The following is a 23,926-nucleotide window of genomic DNA, read 5'->3' on the forward strand; positions in this document are numbered from 1 at the left end:
GGCAATGATGTCCCCACTATCCCCACCCCTTCATTTATATAGCTGATGACAGCTCAGGACGCTATCAGTCAGCGAGTGATACCGTCGGAGATCGCTCCTGCGTGGCGGGTCATTGGGGGTTATTGGTGAGTTAGTGGGGTGGTTGGCATCGGGATTGACAATGGATTTACAACGAGAGACTTTTCTGGGGGATTTTTAAAAATAAAGGACATTGAGAGTCTTTACAGAATACTTTATTAATCCCAAGGGAATTGGCAAATTATTTTGACACAGACACACTAACAAAGACAGCACAAGATCACAACAATAACTGAACAAGATACAAAAACATTACCAATAACAGCCAATAGCACCAAATAAACAAAATTAAAACTACACTACAAATAATCGCTCTGACACATCGCATCTCCGATCTCGGTAAAGAGCCTATGACGTAGGCCCTTTACCATGTGATCAGCTGTGTCCAATCAAAGCTAATCACATCGTAACCAGGAAGTGCCGGTTATCGGCTTTCCTTTATTCATGCTGACAAGGTGCGAGTAGAGGAGAGCCAATCAGCAGCTCTCCTGACGGGGGGGGGGATCTGCACTGATATTCAAAATTGATTATCAGTACAGGCCCATCAGTGATGCCAGTCAGTGCCCACCAGTGATGCCCAGCAGTGCCTGCCTGTGATGCCAATCAGTGCCCACCAGGTATGCCAATCATGGATGCTTGTCAGTACCTCCTCATCAGTGCTGCATATTAGTGCCTCCTCATCAGTGCCCACCAGGTATGCCAATCATGGATGCTTGTCAGTACCTCATCATCAGTGCTGCATATTAGTGCCTCCTCATCAGTTCCCATCAGTGAAGAGAAAACTTACTTATTTACAAAATTTTATAACAGAAACAATGAAAAGCTTTTTTATTTCAAAACTTTGTCTTTTTTATTTGTAGCACAAAAAATAAAAACCCCAGAGATGATCAAATACCACCAAAAGAAAGCTCTATTTGTGGGAAAAAAAAAAATATATCATATGGATACAGTGTTAGGTGACCACACAATTGTCATTCAAAGTGTGAGAGCGCTGAAAGCTAAATATTGTCCTGGGCAGGAAGGGGGTGAAAGTGCCCTGTAGGCAAGGGGTTAAACACGTGGGCAAAAAAAATACAAACCCATCTCTGGCAGTGAAAGGGTTAAAGGAAATGTTCACCTTCGGGAACATATTACATGTTCCTGTTCCTGCAACGGCTCAGCGATCCGAGCCCTCTGTGTGACAGCAGTGCGGGGAGAAGTTCCCCGTACCGGTTATCACTTTATAAAAGTGCGGCCGTGCCATTCATTCACAGAGTTCTGTCCTTTGCCGATGTCGGCTTGTAGTTTTCAATGAACTCCCACACCGCTGCTGAGCTCTCTGGTAGATGAGGAACAAGGAAATTGTCATAAGGGACAAGAATATTGGGACCTTGATTTAGTCTCTTGGACAAGTTTTTTCAAAAAATATCCACAGCCCTGGAACTGTCTTACATGATGAAGATCAGCCGTGGAGTATATCTGAGGTGTATATCAGGGTGTGCTTCTTCCCCACATGAGAGCTGTGATGTCCAGCAACATTGATATAGAAGACATTTCCCGCCCTCAAGGCACTAATACACCTCGAGGGTTGTGTGGGATCCCTGATGTACAGGAAGACAGGACTTCAGTGAGGAACAATTCCCTCATTCAGGGCAGGGAAGTGGCTTCTCCCCATGTGAGATCTCTGATGTCTGGAAAGACTGGACTTCTGTGAAAAACATTTGCCACATTCAGGACAGGAATACGGCTTTTCCCCCGTGTGAGATCTCTGATGTGTGGAAAAATTTGACTTATCTGAAAAATATTTCCCGCACTCAGGGCAGGAATACGGCTTCTGCCCTGTGTGAGATCTCTGATGTGTGTAAAGACTGGACTTTCGTGAAAAACATTTTCCGCACTCAGGACAGGAATGTGGCTTCTCCCCCGTGTGAGATCTCTGATGTGTGTAAAGATGGGACTTGTCTGAAAAACATTTCCCGCACTCAGGACAGGAATAAGGCTTCTCCCCAGTGTGAGATCTCTGATGTGTGAAAAGATTGGACTTCACTGAAAAACATTTCCCGCACTCAGGACAGGAATAAAGCTTCTTCCCTGTGTGAGATCTCTGATGTGTGTAAAGATTGGACTTCACTGAAAAACATTTCCCGCACTCAGGGCAGGAATATGGCTTCTGCCCCGTGTGAGATCTCTGATGTATGAAAAGATTGGACTTTACCGAAAAACATTTCCTGCACTCAGGACAGGAATACGGCTTTTCCCCAGTGTGAGATCGTTGATGTATGACAAGGTCTGATTTTTGTATAAAACATTTCCCGCACTCAGGGCAGAAATACGGCTTCTGCCCAGTGTGAGATCTCTGATGTTTGTAAAGATAAGACTTCACTGAAAAACATTTTCCGCACTCAGTACAAGAAAAGCTCTTCTCTGTTGGAAGGACGGCACCATCCCTCACAGTCTGAGGTTCCTCAGGATAAGAGGAATACGATGGTCCATCTACACTGTGTGGTGCCGGATGGACATTTGAGGTAGCCGGGTTTTCTCCTGGACTATACTGTGTAATGTCCTCATCTTCTACTTTACAGTCTGGAGACAAAGTGAGACAATCCTCTGAGGTTTTCCTCATCTCCCGTCCATCTACTAAAATAGAGATAAAAAGATTATTACTAGACATGAGCAGATTGGTTCCCCTAAACCAGGACTCCGCCCACATCAGGCAGCTTTGTCTCTGAGGATCTTACAATTCCCCCCTCAAGGTAACTAGTAAATGGGTCCTCTGTAGGGTGGCAACTAATGATTATTTTCAGAATTGATTAGTTGGCCGATATTGTTTCGATCAATTGGATAAAAGCATCAAAAAAAGTTGATGTATAATTTAGTTAATATGCTTAAATATCTATATGCAGCGGTAAATATAAATATCCAGATATATAGTTGGATATTTAATCCACTCTGAGAATAACAGACAGATAGATGTATTATTAGAGGGAGAATCTGCTACATATCAGAATCAGAGACCAACATTATTAAAATGTAAAATAGACGTAAAACGCTGTTTTGCAGATGATCAGACAGGAGTGTAATGATATGATGGATGACAGACTCCCTTGTCATAGACAGGTAGGTGGGTACAAGCTCCCTGCACCCGATGTCACTTATGCTGGCCGTACACAAACTCATTTTTCTTTCAAACATTCATCCAATTTTCTAACCATTAGTGGGGTCAAATCGCCGCTCATTACTGACCACAGTGACGGGAAAATTCGAAAGAGCAGAACAGAAAACTTTTCTCCATCGAACAAATTTTCACATCTTGTATGTGGTTTTTGCTCAGAAGTTTCATTAACCGCTTCAGCCCCGAAAGAATTTACCCCCTTCCTGACCAGAGCACTTTTTGCGATTCAGCACTGCGTCGCTTTAACTGACAATTGCGCGGGCGTACCCAAACAAAATTCACGTCCTTTTTTTCCCCACAAATAGAGCTTTCTTTTGGTGGTATTTGATCGCCTCTGCGGTTTTTATGTTTATTTTTTGCGCTATAAACAAAAAAGAGCGACAATTTTGAAAAAAACTATTTAAAAAAAAAACTATATTTTTTGTTACTTTTTGCTATAATAAATATCCCCCAAAAATATATAAAAAAACATTTATTTCCCTTAGTTTAGGACGATATGTATTCTTCTACATATTTTTGGTAAAAAAAAAAAAAATCCCAATAAGCGTATATTGATTGGTTTGCGCAAAATTTATAGCATCTACAAAATAGGGGATAGTTTTATGGCATTTTTATGTTTTTTTTATTAGTAGTGGCGGCGATCTGTGATTTTTATCAGGACTGCGACATTATGGCGGACAGATCAGACACTTTTGACACTATTTTGGGACCATCGTCATTTATACAGCGATCAGTGCTATAAAAATGCATTGATTACTGTGTAAATGACACTGGAAATGAAGGGGTTAACCACTAGGGGGTGGTGAAGGGGATAAGTGTGTCCTAGGGGGTGATTCTAACTGGGGGGGGGGGGCTACACCTCACATGACAGCGATCACTGTTCCCAATGACAGAGAGCAGTGATCTCTGTCCTGTCACTAGGCAGAACAGGGAAATGCTTTGTTTACAAAAGCATATCCCCATTCTACCTCTCCGCGCACGCACCCGCAGCACCTCTTCATAAAGGGGACGTACCTGTACGCCCTTTTGCTCACCAGCGCCATTCTGCCGACGAAAATCGGCGTGCGCTGGTCGGCAAGCGGTTAATTTTAAAATTGAATGTTAAAAGCAAGTGGAATTTTTTAACTACACTCGTCTATTCATCGAATGTACAAATCATTTTCATACAAATATTTGTGCGAATCTCTCGTCCAAAAATCGATACATGTGTGGCCAGCATAGGACATTTAGAAGCAGCAGCATGATTTTTTAAAATCATCTGTTACGATGGGGTTAAAAAAAACAAGGTTATTACCTGTTAACGCTCTTTTCCAGAGTCTTCCAGGACGGCTTACAGAGAGAGAGGCTCCTCCCACCTAGTACAGGAAGCACACGATCCACATTATAAAAGACCGCCCATAGGCCATGGCCTCTCAGTATTAACAAATAACCGAAGGCACAGATAAAATATTAAACACTTCCATTGGTGCAACCACCTTAGCGCTACATAATTATTCCTACGAAACAAGGGGGAAACTGACGCCATCCTGGAAGAGGCCTGGAAAAGAGCATTAACAGGTAATGACCCTGTTTTTTTCCCAGTCATCTTCCAGGACGGCTTACAGAGAGGACCAAATAGAACTACCTGATCAGGGAGGGACCACAGCCTGCAGCACTTTCCTGCCAAAGGACTGGTCTTAATTTGCAAGCACATCCAGCCTATAGTGCTTTGCAAATGTATGAAAGCTGGACCAGGTTGCCGCTTTGCATACCTGGAGGGGCGAAGCTCCGGCCCTTTCAGCCCAAGATGTAGACACTGCTCTTGTGGAATGAGCATTGACTCCTGTTGGGGGTGGTAGAGATGCTGTCTTCTATGCTTCTATGATTGCCGACTTCATCCACCCGCCAATAGTATTTTTTTATGCCCTTTTACCTTTGTTGGGACCGGCGAACAGTACGAAAAGACTCGTGGAGGATGTCCACTCTTTGGTGCACTCGATATACGCAATCACGTATCTTCTCACGTCTATATTATTAAACTTGGCCTCCTTATCATTTTAAGAATTACCACAAAAAGACGGGATTACTATTTCTTCCAATCGGTGGAAGCTGGAAGCTACTTTAGGCAGGAAAGCAGGGTCAAGAGAAAGAATAACTTTGTCAGAAGGCTTGAATTTCTCTGACCCTCCTAGCGGACACAACTAAAAGGACCATTTTTAAGGTCAAAAGTTTTATGGAGCAGTCTTCCAGTGGCTCAAATGGCTCCCTGTAAAGACTCTGTATTACCGCAGATACATCCCAAGAGGGGAACCTCCTAGATTTGTGAGACCTTCTTCTACTTATGGCTGTGTGAAACCTTTTGATTAGGCGGTTCTTTTAGCCTAGCCTATGATTCAGGAAGCTCGATAGAGTAGATACCTGTACCTTGAGGGTACTGACTGCAAGGTTTAGGTCTACACCTGCTTGGAGAAATTCTAGAACCGTCGGTATCATAGGGCCTGGGATTCTGTTGTTGATTGCCAAACACCAAACTTTTTCCAGATCTTGTTGTATATAGTATTGGTGGTGGCTTTCCTGCTGCTAAGGATAGTATCTATTATTCTTCCTGACAGCTCCTTCCACTCTAAAAGCTCCCTTTCAGTAGCCAGGCCGTCAGAGAGAGATGGTCCACTGGCAGATGATTTACTGTTCCCTGATGAATGAGGTCTGGCATGGAGGGGAGTCTGCAAGGATCCGTGGTGCTGAGTTTTAACAGTGCTGGCAACCAAGCCCTCCGAGGCCAAAACGGGGCAATAAGAATGACTTTCGCCATCGAGGCTCTTATCTTTCGTAGTATTTTTGGTATGAGCGCAAACAGAGGAAACGCATACGTTAGGTCTGTTCCCTAAGGTTGTGATAGGGCATCTAGGCCCATGCTGAGCAGATCCCTTTGAAGGCAGAAGAACCGGCCCACTTTCCTGTTTACTTTGGTCGCTATCTGTGGTATCCCCCCAATTCGCCACGATCAGTTCGAACACCGTTTGATTCAAAAACCATTCTGTCTGCGAAAGAGATTCCCTGCTTAAGACGTCTGCCAGTGAGTTTAGTTATCCTTTCTGGTGCACAGAAAATAGGGATAGAAGATTTAATTCCACCCATCCCAGAATCTTTTCTGCTATGCTCATTAGGCCAACTGGCCTCTAACCCCCCCCCGTTAGTTGATATGTTGATATAGCTCACGGTGGTTACAAATAAAGCTCATAAATAATTGCGCTATTACAAAAAAAGGAGAAAAATAGCTGCCAGCATCAAACAGTGTGGGGCACCGTGCAAAAGTGTGTATAAATAATAAAAAATGCAGCGCTAAATATAATAAGTGCCAGGATGACATGCTCACATCCTATATAAAAGATAAATATTGAATACAACAGATAATGTTCGTGAACTAAAATTAAGCAAAAATGATCAAATGTGCCCCAGTTGAAGGACCATCGTCCGAAACGTGTAGGGTTGCTGAAGCTTTCGATGTCTTGTTACCACGCGATTTTTATCTTTATTCTGTGATCACGTTTTATCCAGTGCTTGTCAAAAAGTATTTTCTGGCACTTTTTTAAAACAATAAAATCATTTTTTATCGGATTCATGCCCTATGTGGAGATTTTCTTTTCCTCCCATGTATTGAACCTATATGGAGCGGAAGTCGTTCTCCTTTAAGAATCATTCCTCCACCTGCTGCGGATCCATACACCATTCTACAACCACGGTGGCCCTGGATGGAACCTTTCAGCAGCGTCTTCCAGCATAGTATCCCTGGGATTGTTTAATCCCCAAAGCTCGCATGACACTCCACCGTATGGTGCCTGTGTCCATCCCCTCCGGTAAGAGTACCCACTTCTACCACTTTTATGTTGATCTGAATGCATAAGGATTCCTTCCCAAATTACAATCACCACTCACATCTCATATTGTGTCTTTCAAGAAGAATTTAATGCACATATTAACTGAGTTTTTTGGACACTTTTTAGTTATTTGTGATTATTTGATAATTTTTGCTCAATTTTAGTTCACGAACATTATCTGTTATATTCACTATTTATCTTTATATAGGATGTGAGCATGTCATCCTCACGGTAGTTATATTGTCCGAAAAGACTTGTACATGTTTTCCTATCAGGAAAGGGTCAAAGGCCACTGCCCTCTGTACAGCTTTTAGCTCTTTTGCATTGAAAGAGAGGCGGGCTAATTGATTGTTCCAGACCCCTTATACCATCTGGTCGCCCGTGTGGGCCCCCCATCCTCTGCCACTTGCGTCCGTGGTGACTGTCACTGGAAGGTGTTGCAACCAAAGATGACCAGCTGAGAGATTTTCTGCATTTAGCCACCACCTGGCAGTTTATTTCCTGAGGGATCTTCGCCCGGCTTGGGAGCGACTCCTTCTTCCCATCCCAGATTGAGAGCATAAAGGACTGAAGAGGTCTAATGTAAAATTGGGCCCAATGAACCTCTGGGATGGCCGACGTCATCAATCCAAGAATTCTCATCATGTTTTGTATTGAGGTCTCCGCGCTTGGGCAGAGGTCGCTCGCCTCTGTGATTATCTTCATGATTTTTTCTTCCATCAGAAAGATTTTGGATAACGTCAAATTTATTGTGTACCCAAGGAATGTTATCTTTTGGGTAGGGACTAGCTGTGACTTTTCCCAATTCACCAGCCAGCCCAGCTGCTGGAGGTGTATGATGGTCCTGTTCATGTTTTGTTCCACTTCTTTGGCGGATACTGCAAATATCAGTAGGTCGTCTAAGTAAGGGATTTTTTTAATTCCCCTCCACCCTCAGAATTTGCAGCACTTCTGCCACCACTTTCATAAAAATGCGCTGCGCCAACGCTAGGCCGAATAACAGAGAGATGAATTGGAAGTACAGGGTTTTGAATTTGTTCTTCTCTGCAAAACAAAAGGTATTGCCTGGACTCCTTCCGAATCAGAATGTGCAGCTGTGCATCCCTTAGATCTAATGAAGCCATGAAAACTCCCATGGTTGACAACTCCCTGGTGGTCTAAATGGAATCCATCTTGAACCATTTGTATTTGACGAAAGTGTTGACCGGTTTCAGATTGAGAATCAGCCGATATTTTCCTGACGGCTTTTTCCTGAGGAAGACGTGGGAATAAAATCCACCCTTCCTTTCATTTGGAGGGATGTAACTTATCATGTTCCGCTTGAGCATATTTTGAAGGAGAGAAGACATGGCCACCACTTTTTCTTGCTCTCTTGGTAAAATCCTAGGTAGAAATTTTTGAGGAGGACAGCCCACTAATTCTATTCTGTATCCATGATTGATAAGATCCAAAATAAAAAATTGTTTCTGGTAATGGCCTGCCATTGTGGGAAGAAGGCCCCCAATATTCCCCCCACCTGGCCGGCTGAGTCACTGAGAGGGGTCCTTAGGCTGGGGGGGGGGTTAAAAAGGAAGCCACCTTTTCCTTTCCCCCTCCTGTACTGCCACCCTTTTCTCTGTTTGCATAATCTTTGTTCTGCCGACATCTGTCACCTCTGCTGCCACTTGCCCCTTGAAAGGGACGAAAATTCCTTTTTTGTTGCTGCTTTTTGGGGATAGGAAACCCCTTTTTCCTGTCGGCTTACCTTTCAAGTACCGACTCCAACTCTTTCCCGAACAACAATTTGCCTGAAAAAGAAAGAGAACAGAGCTTCATTTTTGAGACTGTATCCCCTTCCCAGGATTTTAACCAGATAGCCCTCCTGGCCTTGTTAACTAAGGCTGTATCCCTGGCCGTAAATCTCACAGACTGGAACCGTCCGCTATATAAGCCACTGCCTTGTTTAATGTTGGTAGAGCCTCCAGGATCTCTTCTTTTGGAGTATCTGACTCCAGAAGTGAGCGGAGCTGTTTTAACCACAAATCCAAAAAGAAGATAGGAGCGCCCTAGCCCCCCTTTTCTTACCTTAGGGCCAAAGTCAAGTGATGGAAACTCCAGACCTGCATCCGCAGTCCCCTGTTCTTCCATGTCCACTGTCCAAGTAGCAACCCAGCGCCATCTTCTGCCAGTGCCCTTTATTTATACTGGCATGGAGGACCCGGGACAGCGCTGTGAATCAGGCGCCGTCCCCGTGGATAGCGTCTCTGCTTTCCTTGGTACAGGCTGGGTCTTCCCCTGTGGGTGAACCAAGATGGCCGCCACATGACCTCCGTCGACAGCATCACTTCCTGCCTGTGCGCTGGAAGGGACGTCACCCGCCCGTGCTGGCGAGATGGATTCAGCCACACGAGGATGCCAGCATGGAGACAGGCTTACCGCGCACCCCAAGCTCCAACATCGGCAGGAATGAAGCGGGAATGACCCGGGTGAAGCAGGCTACCCCCTGCCATGAGAGACCAGCCTGATGTCGGCACACTACCACCAGGGATGGACTCATCTGAGCACACATCCTCCTACACCAAGAAGGCACCTTACACTGAAGGTACAACCAACAGGGAGATGAGAGGGGGTCCCTTCTTACACATCCATGAGTCCCTAGCAGAGGGGCCCAGGATGACCCAGGCCCACCAACTCCCCAGAAGCACTCCTCCTGTTAGAGGGACCTGGCCGCTGGGCCCCTGCTACCTAGCACATAGGCCACACAAAACAAACAACTTGCTTGAAGTTCCTGTCTGGCCAGAGAAAAACACATAACACTGAGGGGCCATGGCCTATGGGCGCCCTTTTATAATGTGGATCATGTTTCCTGTACTAGGTGGGAGGAGCCTCTCTCTCTATAAGCCGTCCTGGAAGATGACTGGGAAAAAAAATAGTATTTTATAATACAAAAACAGCAGATAATCACTACTATAAGGGACTAATTTATACTGTGAAAGTAATATATCTTATATCATATATATAATAATAAATATACCCAGAAGTAGGATATATGGGGATCTTACTTGGGAGTCACACATGAAGCTATATGAGGGGTGGGGGACTTTTATATTACAGTAGTACTGAAAGCTCAGACTTTTTTTTTCATGGATATAATAATTTTAAATATAATGCACAATACTAGTAAACTTTTACATTATGTAATATTAATGCCTTCTATTACCTCCAGTCTATCAGCCTCCACCTTCTCTGGTTTCAGATGCTGATCTTCCCTGCACAGAGACCTTAAAGTCATTGTAAATGTTGGATTTCTTTTTTAAAACAAAATTGTCATACTTATCTGCTCTATGTAATGGTTTTGCACAGAGCAACCCCGATTCTCCTCTTCTGGACCCAAACCCCCCCCACCACCACCAGCACTTCTGGCTCCTCCTGCCTTCAGAGTTCCCCTATAGGAAGCCACAAAGTATAGATTTCCCCTGTAGGAAGCCGCAAAGTATAGTATAGAGTTCTCCTATAGGAAGCCACAAAGTATAGATTTCCCCTATAGGAAGCTGCAAAGTATAGTATAGAGTTCCCCTATAGGAAGGTAAAGGTCTGTCTTTAGAATCACTTGCTTCCTTCTCTTGCCCAGGACTACGTCTCCCATGGTGCAATGCTCCTCACGCATTCAAGTTCTCAGGCATTTACTGACATGTATGGATGGTGTACTGAGCTGTATTTTCTGATATGTAAAGAAATAATGCCTTCTGTATGTAGGCCAATTATTCGACTGACCAACTAATTGTTTATGGAAATAGTTGACAACTATTTTCATAATCGACTATAATCAAATTATGATGATTAGTTGTTTCAGCCCCACACCCATCTCTGAAGCTCCTACCAGTTCATTTCTTTATTCATGGACCTTAGTCAGAGAGTGAGGAAACAATGAGAACTGTCTTATAGGAGTGACAGTGATGAGGGGATTATAGGACGAGTGTCCCCACCCCCTCTATCACTCATTGCCATCTTTCCAACACAAGAAGTCCTGCACTTCCTTATTTAGTCCATGATTTAGTCATGAATAACAGCGGGGCTGAGCTCCACCAGAGGTCAGAGAGTGAGGATGGGGGGAGAACAACCAAGATGAAGACTGGACTGATCCTGAAAACCACCTTCATTGGTTTTTGACTCCTCCCTCATTATCACTTTCTGTTTAAGGTTGCAACGTTTGAGGATGTTATCACATTATGTAAAAGTCTGTGCTCCAATCAAATCATCAGATATAAAATGTCCAGCTGGTAGAAAATGGATGCAAAAGAGGTAAGGCCTATGTAATGTACAATGTATTATGTAAGATAGAACAGTTAGGATTTTATAGTATCAGAATAATGTAATGTACAACATAGAATATATAGTGCAGGGGTCAGGAGTATGTAATGTGCAATATAAATTATATAGTATAATGATCAGGACTCATAATATTGGTATTCAGTGATCAGTGGAAGCTTAAATGTTTACATGAGACAAGTTGCAGAGGTCCCACACCGCTGCCTCCCATCTCCTGAGACTGCACTCGGTGACTTGGGTCTGAGACTATACAGACATATCCCTCCACCCGGCACAGACAGCAGACAACAGAGCAAGTAACCCTGGTAGGAGAATTTTTTTTTTGTCAGAGATCTTGCCATAACCAGGTATGGGGCAGAAGACTCAAAGCACATACCCCAGGTGCCTAGGTCTAGTAATGCCTATGGTGAAAAATAGGATTTTTATAACAGCTTACCTGTAAAATCCTTTTCTTTGAAGTACATCATGGGACACAGAGCCATAGTAGTTTTCTTATGTGGGTTATAGTCCACCTTCAGGTGATGGACACTGGCACACCCTAAGACAAAAAGTTCACTCCCTATATAACCCCTCCCACTACTGGGAGTACCTTAGTTTTGTAGCCAAGCAATACACATGTATACCAAAGAAGGGAGGGACCTCTGTGTCCCATGATGTACTTCAAAGAAAAGGATTTTACAGGTAAGCTGTTATAAAAATCCTATTTTCTTATCGTACATCACGAGACACAGAGCCATAGTAGTTACTATGTGGGATGTCCCATAGCAATGCCAACTGAAGGGAGGGAGACACAACAAAAAAGTAGGGCATTAAGAGGCTAGAGGACTTATACTGCAGTCTGCAGTACGCTGCGCCCAAAGGCAATATCCTCATGACCTTTTGCATCGATTTGATAGAATCTGGTAAATGTATGGACTGAAGAACAAGTTGCGGCCTTGCAGATTTGAGCCATGGAGGCTTGGTGATGCACTGCCCAGGAAGTACTAAAAGCCCTTGTGGAGTGCGCTTTAACATGAAAAGGAAGAATTTTCCCCTTAGGCCATAAGCTTGAACAATCACTTGACGAATCCATTTGGAAATAGTAGATTTTGATGCTGCCTGTTCTCTTTTAGGACCTTCTGGCAATACAAACAAAACATCTGTTTTGCGAATCTGAGCGGTCTCCTTTAAATAAACCTTGACCGCTCTCACTACATCAAGGGAATGTAGTGACTTCTCTTCCCTAGATCGAGGTTCTGGGAAAAAAGAAGGTAGAACAATATCCTGGTTTAAATGAAAACCTGTCACTACCTTCGGTAGGAATTTAGGATGAGGCCGCAATACCACCACCTTATCCTTATGAATAATCAAATCTGGCTCTTTACAAGAAAGAGCCGCCAATTCCGATACCCTTCTGGCAGAGGATATGGCAACCAAAAAGATTATCTTTCTCTTCAAAATAACCAAGGGAATATCCCGTATAGGCTCAAAAGGCTGTTTTTGTAAAGCCGATAAGACTTAATTCAAATCCCAAGGGTTCAGGGGGGTCCTGACGGGAGGATTAATCCGCGTTACCCCTGAATAAAGTTACAAACTAGAGAGTGAGAAGCAAGAGGCCGTTGAAACAATACTGATAAGGCTGAGACCTGGCCCTTGATGGTACTCAAGGCCAGCTTCATTTCCAGTCCCATCTGCAGGAATTCAAGGATCCTACCTATGACATACTTTCTGGGTCGCCAACCCCTGGATTCACACCAGGAGACATATGCCTTCCAGACTCTATAGTATATGACTCTGGAGGCCAGCTTCCTAGCATTAACCAAAGTAGACAGTACTGAAGGAGACAACCCATGGTCCTTTAGAATGTGGGTTTCAATAGGCAAACCGTTAAATTTAGCGATTGTAAGGTAGGATGGAATACCGGACCTTGCGCGAGAAGGTCTGGCCACAGCAGCAGGGTCCAAGGGTCCCCTACCGCCATCTTTATGATCTCGGCAAACCAAGATCTTCTGGGCCACGCTGGGGCCACCAGAATCACCTCCTTCCCTTCCTGCTTGATCCTGCGAAGAAGGCGCAGAAGCAGCAGAACTGGAGGAAACGCATATATCAGTGAAAACTGATCCCATGGAAAGACCAAGGCGTCTGTTCTGCATGCCAGCGGATCCCTTGTCCTTGACAAAAAGTTGTGGACCTTGTTGTTGAATCTGGATGCGAACAGATCCATGTCCGGAACACCCCATCTTTGACATATCGACAGAAAGATGTCGGGGTGAAGGGACCATTCTCCCGGAAACAACTGTTGGCGACTCAAGTAGTCAGCCTGCCAATTTTCTATCCCTGGAATGAAAACACCGATAGGCAAGGAATGTTGCTTCCTGCCCAAGATAGCACACCATTCACCTCTTTTTGGGCTGCACGACTTCTCATGCCCCCTTGGTGATTGATGTAGGCCACAGCCGTGGCATTGTCAGATTGAATCCTGACAGGACAATTTCATAATCTGAGCGTCCAGGCCTCTAGGGCCAGACAAACTGCCCAAATTTCTAGAATACTGATGGGTAATGTCCTTTCTGACTTGGACTACTTCCTCTGGACAGAAGCCTCTTCCAGGACTGCTCCCCAGCTTAGAAGGCTGGCATCCGTTGTCACCACTTTCCAGGATACTGGCAGAAAGGATTTCCCCTGTTGAAGGTTGCCGGATATCAACCACCAATTGAGTCTCTGACGTACCTCGGGGGATAAGCGCATTGGAAATTCCAAAGCCTGGATCTTCTTGTTCCAGGTCGACAGAATACTGTTTTGCAGCAGTCTTGAATGAAACTGCGCATAGGGAACGGCCTCGAAGGAGGCCACCATCTTTCCTAACAATTTCATGCACAGCCGAATGGAAGGATTTGTCTTTGTTTTGACAAGCCGAATCAGTTCCTTTATGAAGCTGATACCTTCTTTTGATTGGTATCTATGATCAGCCCCAAGTAATGTAATCTCCTTGATGGTTTTAAGGAGGATTTTTCTAGGTTGAGAATCCAGCCTAGGAATTCTAGTTAGCTTACGGCTGAGATTAAACTTTGGTTTAGACAGGTGACTGACTGATCTACTAAAAGCAGATTGTCTAGGTAGACTAGAATTGTTATACCCTGAGCCCTTAACCTGGCTAAAGGAGGAGCCAAGATCTTGGTGAACACTCAAGGTGCGGTGGCTAGACCGAAAGGCAGAGCCACAAACTGAAAATGATGATTTTCTACCTCGAAGCGTAGAAACTTCTGATAAGCGAGAAAAATTGGCACATGGAGATAGGCATCCTTGATATCAATCAATGCCACAGTTCTCCTCCTTGTAGAATGGAGACAACCGATCGGATTGACACCATGCGAAAGGAACGGATATTCAAGTGCCGGTTTAGATCCTTGAGATCTAAAATGGGTCTTACCTCCCCGTTTGGTTTTGGTACCGTGAAGAGTTTTGAATAAAACCCTGATCCCTGCTCTTCTGTGGGAACCTCTGATATCATTCTAGTTTGTAACCTAGAGAAATTGAGGAAGCCACCCATCTGTCCTGACAATGTTCCTGCCAGATCTTTGAAAAGTGTAGAAGCCTACTCCCCACCTGAGCGAGCGGGGGCGCCCCTTCACAAGGAGGCTTTAGTATTTTGCTTTGCGGGTTTCCTGCCCGAAGTCCTCTTTTGGCCATGGGACTACCCCTGAGGTCTTCCTATTGAACCCGATGGTGGAGGCCGTCGAGACTGCCTGGAGGCAGATACTCCTGCCACTGTAGAAGAAGCACGTTTAAAGGAAAAACGTTTAAACTTCTTCTTTACTGGTAAAAGAGAACTTTTCCCATTAGAAATTCTCTGGATATACTTATCCAGATCGTCTCCAAACAACCGTTCGCCATGAAATGGGAAACTGGCCAAGAGCTTTTTACATGGTGCTTCGGCTGACCAATTTTTCAACCATAGGACTCTGCGCATATGTACCAGCCCTAGCATAAGCCGTGAGGCTTGAATAATAGAATCTTTCATAGCATCCACTGTGAAACACAGTGCCTCTGATATGCCACCCATCTATGCTGGGCCTGCTGATCAGGAATAATCTTGAGTACCTCCACAAACTGGTCCTCGCGGACTAGGCCGAAGCCGCGGCCTCACATAAAAACTCCTGCCCCCAGCTCCTCAGGACCGGCACGGTGAAAAAAAAAAATCTAAAAAAATCGATTTGCTTAAATTTTGAATCGATTTGACCTCTCAAATCAATTCAAGATTTAAATCGATTTTTTCCCCAAGCCCTAGCCATGAATGGATAGGAAAGGCATCCACAGATTGGGGAGGCTTTAGTGATCCCAAACCAGAGGTGGGTTCATCAATAGACTGCGCTACAGGCAGTAAAAAAGTTGAGCGAACCAACTTAGTAAGGGAGTGTACCAACAGTCTCTCTTGTGAGGCTGCTCCCTCCATATTAGGATCTTTGGAAGAGGAGTCATCAGCCTCTTCCTGATCTTTTGATTTACAAGCTGCCGAGCGGTGCGCTGATTGCGCTTACTGTCTCTGTTTTAAAATAAAAAAAAAAATTCTGAGCGCTTCTTCCCCACGAGGGGGAGACTATAGCATAGGGGGGTGATAAGCGGGGAGAAAAACCCCCCTCAAGCTTACCAGAGGATCTGCTGTTCGGAGGAGGAAGCATTTCGGCTCTCTGACACAGCGCTGTTTCCAGCATGAGGCGGTGAGTGCTCAATACAGCCCCCAGTGGTGACACATAGGCATGACAACATTTTATGTTTAAAGGAGACATTCATAAGAAAATTCAAAACAATTTCTTAGAAAACTCCACTTACCTTTCCTGCCGCAGGGTTTTCTGTGGTAAACCAACAGACCCAATCTTCATCCTTCATGGTGGGTTCCGTTAAACCTTCAGGAGCAGGGAATCCTAGAGGAAACCCGCAATCCTGGACCTGCAACAGCACCCTGCCAGTAAAACTTTATGGCCTTACTACCAAAAAGTACTGGATACCAGGGTCCAGCTCTCTAAAAAGAGAAGCATTTACAGGCATAGTTACATAGTAGGTAAGGTTGAAAAAAGACACAAGTCCATCAAGTCCAACCTATGTGTGTGATTATGTGTCAGTATTACTTTACATATCCCCATATGTTGCGGTCATTCAGGTGATTATCTAATAGTTTCTTGAAGCTGTCAATGCTCCCCGCTGACACCACCGCCTGTGGAAGGGAATTCCACATCCTTGCCGCTCTTACAGTAAAGAACCCTCTACGTAGTTTAAGGTTAAACCTCTTTTCTTCCAATTGTAATGAGTGGTCACGAGTCTTATTAAACTCTCTTCTGCAAAAAAGTTTTATCCCTATTGTGGGGTCACCAGTACAGTATTTGTAAATTGAAATCATATCCCCTCTCAAGCGTCTCTTCTCCAGAGAGAATAAGTTCAGTGCTCACAACCTTTCCTCATAACTAAGATCCTCCAGACCCTTTATTAGCTTTGTTGCCCTTCTTTGTACTCGCTCCATTTCCAGTACATCCTTCCTGAGGACTGGTGCCCAGAACTGGACAGCATACTCCAGGTGCGGCCGGACCAGAGTCTTGTAGAGCGGGAGAATTATCGTTTTATCTCTTGCGTTGATCCCCCTTTTAATGCATGCCAATATTCTGTTTGCTTTATTAGCAGCAGCTTGGCATTGCATGCCATTGCTGAGCCTATCATCTACTAGGACCCCCAGGTCCTTTTCCATCCTAGATTCCCCCAGAGGTTCTCCCCCCAGTGTATAGATTGCATTCATATTTTTGCCACCAAAATGCATGATTTTACATTTTTCTACATTAAACCTCATTTGCCATGTAGTCGCCCACCCCATTAATTTGTTCAGGTCTTTTTGCAAGGTTTCCACATCCTGCGGAGAAGTTATTGCCCTGCTTAGCTTAGTATCGTCTGCAAATACAGAGATTGAACTGTTTATCCCATCCTCCAGGTCGTTTATAAACAAATTAAATAGGATTGGTCCCAGCACAGAACCCTGGGGAACCCCACTACCCACCCCTGACCATTCTGAGTATTCCCTATTTATCACCACCCTCTGAACTCGCCCTTGTAGCCAGTTTTCAATCCATGTACTCACCCTATGATCCATGCCAACAGACCTTATTTTGTACAGTAAATGTTTATGGGGAACTGTGTCAAATGCTTTTGCAAAATCCAGATACACCACGTCTACGGGCCTTCCTTTATCTAGATGGCAACTCACCTCCTCATAGAAGGTTAATAGATTGGTTTGGCAAGAACGATTCTTCATGAATCCATGCTGATTACTGCTAATGATATCGTTCTTATTACTAAAATCTTGTATATAGTCCCTTATCATCCCCTCCAAGAGTTTACATACTATTGATGTTAGGCTAACTGGTCTGTAATTCCCAGGGATGTATTTTGGGCCCTTTTTAAATATTGGTGCTACATTGGCTTTTCTCCAATCAGCTGGTACCATTCCAGTCAAAAGACTGTCTGTAAAAATTAGGAACAACGGTCTGGCAATCACTTGACTGAGTTCCCTAAGTACCCTCGGATGCAAGCCATCTGGTCCGGGTGATTTATTAATGTTAAGTTTCTCAAGTCTAATTTTAATTCTGTCCTCTGTTAACCATGGAGGTGTTTCCTGTGTTGTGTCATGAGGATAAACACTGCAGTTTTGGTTACTGAAGACCCCCGATTCACACGTGAAGACTGAGGAGAAGAATAAATTCAATACCTTTGCCATCTCCCCATCCTTTGTAACCAGATGTCCTTCCTCATTCTTTATGAAGCCAATATGGTCTGTCCTCCCTTTTTTACTGTTTACATACTTAAAGAATTTCTTGGGATTTTTTTTGCTCTCCTTCGCTATGTGTCTTTCATGTTCTATCTTAGCCGTCCTAATTGCACCCTTACATTTCTTGTTGCATTCTTTATAAAGTCTGAATGCTGAGGATGATCCCTCAACCTTGTATTTTTTTAAGGCCTTCTCCTTTGCTTTTATATGCATTTTTACATTGGAGTTAAGCCATCCAGGATTTTTGTTCGCTCTTTTAAATTTATTACCCAATGGGATACATTGGCTAATGCCCTTATTTAATATGCTCTTAAAGCAAACCCATCTCTCCTCCGTATTCTTTGTTCTTAATATTTTATCCCAATTTATGCCTTTTAGCAAGGTTTGTAGTTTAGGGAAGTTGGCTCTTTTGAAATTCAGTGTCTTTGTATTCCCTTTATGTTTCCTATTTGTGTGATTTATACTGAAACTAATTGACCTGTGATCGCTGTTACCTAAATTGCCCCGTATTTCCACATCTGTGATCAGGTCTGTATTGTTGGTAATCAGTAGATCCAGTAATGTTTTATTTCTAGTTGGTGCATCTACCATCTGACCCATAAAATTGTCCTGCAAGACATTAAGGAACTGGCAAGCCTTAAATGAATGCACGGTTCCCTCCGCCCAGTCTATGTCTGGATAATTAAAATCCCCCATTATGATAACACTTCCCATCCTTGCTGCTACTCCAAATTGTGATAGGAGATCTGTCTCCACTTCCTCCCTCAGGTTAGGGGGCCTATAGCATACTCCCAGTATTATTTTCCCCTTAGCTTCATCCCTTTGGAGCTCTACCCATAAGGATTCCACCTCCTCCCTCTAGCTCCCTCAGTGATGTCATCTCTCACATTCACTTGTACATTATTCTTGATATATAGGCATACCCCTCCCCCTTTTTTTACCCTCTCTATCCTTGCGGTATAGGGTATACCCTTGAATGTTTGCCAGCCAATCATGAGAGCTGTTGAACCAGGTCTCTGAAATTCCCACAAAATCCAAATCCTCCTTGTACAACAGTATCTCTAGTTCACCCATCTTGTCCGCCATGCTCCTGGCATTGGTGAACATGCCACATAGTTTAGACCGGTCGCATATTGTCCTCGTATTGGGTGTTTCAAGATTGCAACTAGGACTTGCTACTATACTCACCTTGTGTTTTTGTGCTTTGGTTAACCTACCACTAATGCCCCCAATACTACCCTCTGGAATATCTTCCGCGCTGGCTATCTCTGTCTCTGGACCCTCCCCCTCATCGCCTAGTTTAAAAATCCCTCTAACTTTTTGGCCATCTTCATTCCCAGCAGATCTGCACCCTCCTCATTTAGGTGCAGTCCGTCCCTTCTATAGTACCGGTTACCGACTGAGAAGTCGGCCCAGTCCTCCAGGAACCCAAACCCCTCCTTACTACACCAGCTCTTCAGCCACTTGTTTACTTCCCTAATCTCCCTCTGCCTTTCTGGTGTGGCTCGATGTACCGGTAGTATTCCTGAGAATACTACCTTGGAGGTCCTATTCCTCAATTTAGCTCCTAAGTCCCTAAAATCGTTCTTTAGGACACTCCATCTGCCTCTGACTTTGTCATTGGTGCCAACGTGCACCATGACAGCTGGGTCTTCCCCAGCCCCTCCCAGTAATCTGTCCACAAGATCCGTGATGTGCCGAACCCGAGCGCCCGGTATACAACATACTGTTCGGCGCTTCAGGTCTTGGTTACAGATTGCCCTCTCTGTCCTTCTAAGAATTGAGTCCCCTACCACCAGAATCTGTCTTTCCTTTCTCTTTGCTGCCCCCCCACTCTCACTGGAGGAGTTCTTCCCCTGGCAGCTAGGAGAGTCCCTCAGCTCCAGCAGTGCTGGTCCCTGACTGGTTTCACCAATGTCACTCAATGGAGCGTACTTATTGGGATGCTCCAGTCCTGGATCGGCCTCCCTGGCACTTCCCCCTCTACCCCTCCTGACTGTCACCCATCTACTCTTTGCTAGTGCCTGCACCTCTTTGTCTCCACCCGCCTCTGTGCTGGCCCCTGCCGGCACCTGCCGTGTACGTTCCTGGCTCACCTATAGTATGGAGGGACTTCTCAGTGCTGACAGTTGCTTCCCCAGATTCAGAACCTGGGCTTCCAGGGAAACAATGTGCTTACATTTTGCACAGCAGTATTCGCCCTCGATCGGATGATCAAGGAACGCATACATGCAGCAAGATGTACAAAGAGTCGCCTCTCCACACCCGCCGGGCATCGTACCTATTAAATTTAGTGAGGATTTGGGGATTTTACCCTGTCCAAATTACCTAACAACTAGCTTCCTGGCACTAATACTCAAGACAATACACAGGTACACGACAATACCCAGGTACTCACAGACCTACGTGCAATCGCAGAACAGTCCCAGACCTACTTGCACTCGCAAAAACATTGTTTCTTCAGATACGAGGCCCGGTCAGGATGGATCCGGTCAGCATGGCTAGCCCCAGCAAGGATTGCTCCAGTGGAGCGGAGCACAGCACATCTTTACTCGCAACCAACACCTTAGACACTGGTGAAAAAACTGATGTACCGGTACTCCCAGTAGTGTGAGGGGTTATATAGGGAGTGCACTTTTTGTCTTGGGGCGTGCCAGAAGTTATAGGCCACCTGAAGGTGGCCTATAACCCACATAAAAAAACAACTATGGCTCTGTGTCCCGTGATGTACGATAAGAAATTAACATTTTGCTGTCAGCTGAACCCCAGTATCTACATAAATCCAGTCTAGATACATAAATTGTGTCTGCAGCACAGAAAAGGAAGATTATCCGAGAGAAATACAGGAATACAGGACGGGGACCACAGCTCAGGAAAGTGACCAGGGGATTACAGGCTGATATCACCCAGTCCTTGCCCTACTCTCGACCAATCAGTGAGCAGTATGGGTGGAGGAATATATTTAGTGTTAATGGCCCACCTGTGCTGATCTCTGTAAGAGTGCCGTCCTCTAGAATTAGCCTCAATATTCCATCCTCCTCCATAGACTGCTGATCATCGCACACATAAGTCTCCTCTTCTTGTTTCACCTCAACTTTAGAATCTCTCAGGTTTCCACTCTAAATATATAATAAAAATGACATTGATTGTAACAATGCAGATGATGTACAGATCCTAATGATACTATCAGTGATTGTTCCTCATCTACCTGATGATGGTGAGGGATGATGTGACCTTCCTGTGTGGAATCCCGGGAATACAGAGGACGGGGACATCTCTCTGGTGGGTTCCTGGTATTAGGTGGCTCCATCATATCCTTGTGTCCTTCTGAAAACTCCTCCATCACTCCATAATCCTCATCCTCCTCTTTATACTCTTCTTTAACATCAATATTATCATCCCCGAGGTTTCCACTCTGAAAGATATAATAAAACATTCATTGTAACAAACATGTTGTGTATAAATCAGAACTACCAATGCTTGTCAATCGTCTACCTGATGATGGTGAGGGATGGTGTGATCTTCCTGTGTGGAATCCCGGGAATACAGAGGACGGGGACATCTCTCTGGTGGGTTTCTGTAGCTGGATGACTCCACCATGGTGTCCTGGTACAGATCTTTGTGTTCTTTTAGAAATTTTGACCCTACCATTACCCCATCCTCCTCCTCTTTTATCTCTTCTTTAACCACAACTTTAGCATCTCTCAGGTTTCCACTCTGAATACAGAATAAAAATGACATCAATGTTAACAATTCAGATAATGTACAGATCCTAATGATACTATCAGTGATTGTTCCTCATCTACCTGATGATGGTGAGGGATGGTGTGATCTTCCTGTGTGGAATCCCGGGAATACAGAGGACGGGGAAATCTCTCTGGTGGGTTCCCATTACTGGATCCATCTGTAGGAAACACACACACTGACTGAATACATTGTTTCTATGTGTTTATCAGATGATGGGGGATCTAGGTGGACCCTCCGTACTGCTCTCTCCTTTACAATAAAGTCTCCTCTTACCAGGTGATGTGAGGGGCGGCTGATTGTCCATCATGATGTCCTTGTAGAGATCCTTGTGTCCTTCTAAATACTCCCACTCCTCCATGGAGAAATAGACAGTGACATCCTGACACCTTATAGGAACCTGACACACACAATGATACAGTCACCATCCAGACACATCCCTTGTCTGTTACTGGATAATGTCCCAGAATTCCCAGCACCGCTCACCTCTCCTCCATGATCTCTCTGGTGACTTCTAGAATCTTCTTTGTATTTCTTTATTCTATCAGGGAGGGGGGTGGAGGCAATGTGATGGTCATATGATCTCCAGACTTCACAGGAGGAAAACTCTAGATCTGAACACAAAGAGCAAAATCAAATGATATTCCCAGAATCCTCCTCACCATTCAGGTCTCCATTTTATTAAAGCCTCACTTCAGGCTGATGTAGAATTTACCCAGACAAGACCCCCCACCCTTAGTAGGTTAAAAGCTTGTTGCAGGCATTCTGACATCATTACATACAAATAAGGATGAGCTCAGGCGTGTTCGCAAACAGCACATGCAGAGCCCACCAGGAAGTCGGCACTGCACATCACTAATCACAGGCAGTGAGGCATGACCCCGATGCGCGGCTGCAGAGATCAGGAAACATCTCACTGCCTGTGATTAGCGATGTGGAGTGCCGACTTCATGGCGGGCTCTGCATGTGCTGTTTGCGAACACGCCAGAGCTCATCCTTTCATACAATGCAGGACCAACAGTCCCACTTTTCTACTGAGGATACCAAGGGTCCGCCCACATCCTAAGAGCATCAGAAAACAAAAACAGAAGAAGGGACATTGGGAGGAGGGGCTGTGAGGTCATTGTGATGTCATAGGACATATAGACTCTGGATGGAGGGACATTTGGATGGGGAGATTTGAGGGGTCCTCTATATGAGGTTCCCGTGCAGACCAAATCATTATTCCTGGGTGTGTCCTACCTCTCCTAAACTGAGGAGTGAACTTTGACCTTTACCATATAGAAATCTTTCAGGAATCTGTGAAAGTAAGCTCTCATGTGATCAGGTGATGTGCGGAGGAACGGAGTGTAAATAGCAGACAATTTTCTCCAGAGCTCCTAATGGTGGGGATGGATTTTGCTGAGTGCTGGTGCCAAGTTTCCACCCCCCAGGATCACTGCAGATGTGGAGAAAAGCTGTGTAAGAGGATATGGAGGAGAGATGAGGAGGAGATCCAGGAATCAGGATAAAGGTCAGGACAAGCAACAGACGAGCGCATCCAAGAGATGAAGCCGGGGTCACTACACAGAAAATCAATCCAAGGAAACAACAGGCAGGACGAGGAATAGCAAGAAGGAGCTCAGAGACAAATGAGAATATTGCTCAGCCAATGGGAGATTATCTCAGCATGACTTACATAATGAGGGGTTGAAGGGGTTAATCAAAGTATTACCTCCTCTGCCACAGATCCAGAAATGTCTTCTCTCTACATCTTATCAAATGGAATGTCCTCATTATCCTGTATGTTCCTGACATCACTTCCTGTCTGTATTTCATAGAGATTTCTTGTCTGGGTAGAGGTGAGATCACCACCTTGTGGAGCTCAGAGGAACTGCAGGTCAAGAAACATCTCAGTGTGAACACGGCCTTGTGCTGTGTGTGTATGTACTGTATATTCTTCCCCTTTCTCTCCTCCCTGAGTGCGTATGAAGAGGAGGAGCTCTGAGTGTGTATGAAGAG

General features: G+C 44.6%; 2 protein-coding genes across 3 annotated transcripts in view; one reads left to right on the plus strand and one right to left on the minus strand.

Annotated features, from left to right (window-relative positions):
• The window catches only part of LOC141121725 (uncharacterized), a 242,457-nt gene that overhangs the window by 27,969 nt on the left and 190,562 nt on the right, over positions 1 to 23,926 (plus strand). The gene's annotated exons all lie outside the window — the stretch shown is intronic.
• On the minus strand, positions 77 to 23,739 carry LOC141121667 (uncharacterized). 2 transcript variants are annotated; one of them, XM_073611351.1, is made up of 8 exons: positions 23,640 to 23,739; positions 22,412 to 22,539; positions 22,202 to 22,325; positions 21,988 to 22,085; positions 21,677 to 21,898; positions 21,390 to 21,596; positions 21,162 to 21,300; positions 79 to 2,694 (listed from the first exon to the last, which is right to left on the minus strand). In XM_073611351.1, exons 3-8 carry the CDS (start codon positions 22,284 to 22,286, stop codon positions 1,682 to 1,684), a joined length of 1,764 nt encoding a protein of 587 aa, XP_073467452.1. In that variant the 5' UTR covers positions 22,287 to 22,325; positions 22,412 to 22,539; positions 23,640 to 23,739; the 3' UTR covers positions 79 to 1,681. The 2 variants fall into 2 exon arrangements, with proteins under 2 accessions (XP_073467453.1, XP_073467452.1); XM_073611352.1 differs by lacking the exon at positions 21,677 to 21,898 and having other exon boundaries at positions 77 to 2,694.

Source organism: Aquarana catesbeiana, unplaced genomic scaffold (assembly GCF_042186555.1).
Source record: "Aquarana catesbeiana isolate 2022-GZ unplaced genomic scaffold, ASM4218655v1 unanchor228, whole genome shotgun sequence".
In the NCBI taxonomy this organism is placed as follows: domain Eukaryota; kingdom Metazoa; phylum Chordata; class Amphibia; order Anura; family Ranidae; genus Aquarana; species Aquarana catesbeiana.

Coding starts and splice junctions, on each gene's coding strand:
- LOC141121667 (XM_073611351.1), bottom strand. CDS start 22,286: ATGGAGGAGTGGGAGTATTTAGAAGGACACAAGGATCTCTACAAGGAC. Junction 21,899..21,987: donor CCATCCCTCACCATCATCAG/GTAGATGAGGAA, acceptor TTCTGTATTCAG/AGTGGAAACCTGAGAGATGC. Junction 21,301..21,389: donor TCATCCCTCACCATCATCAG/GTAGATGAGGAA, acceptor TTATATATTTAG/AGTGGAAACCTGAGAGATTC.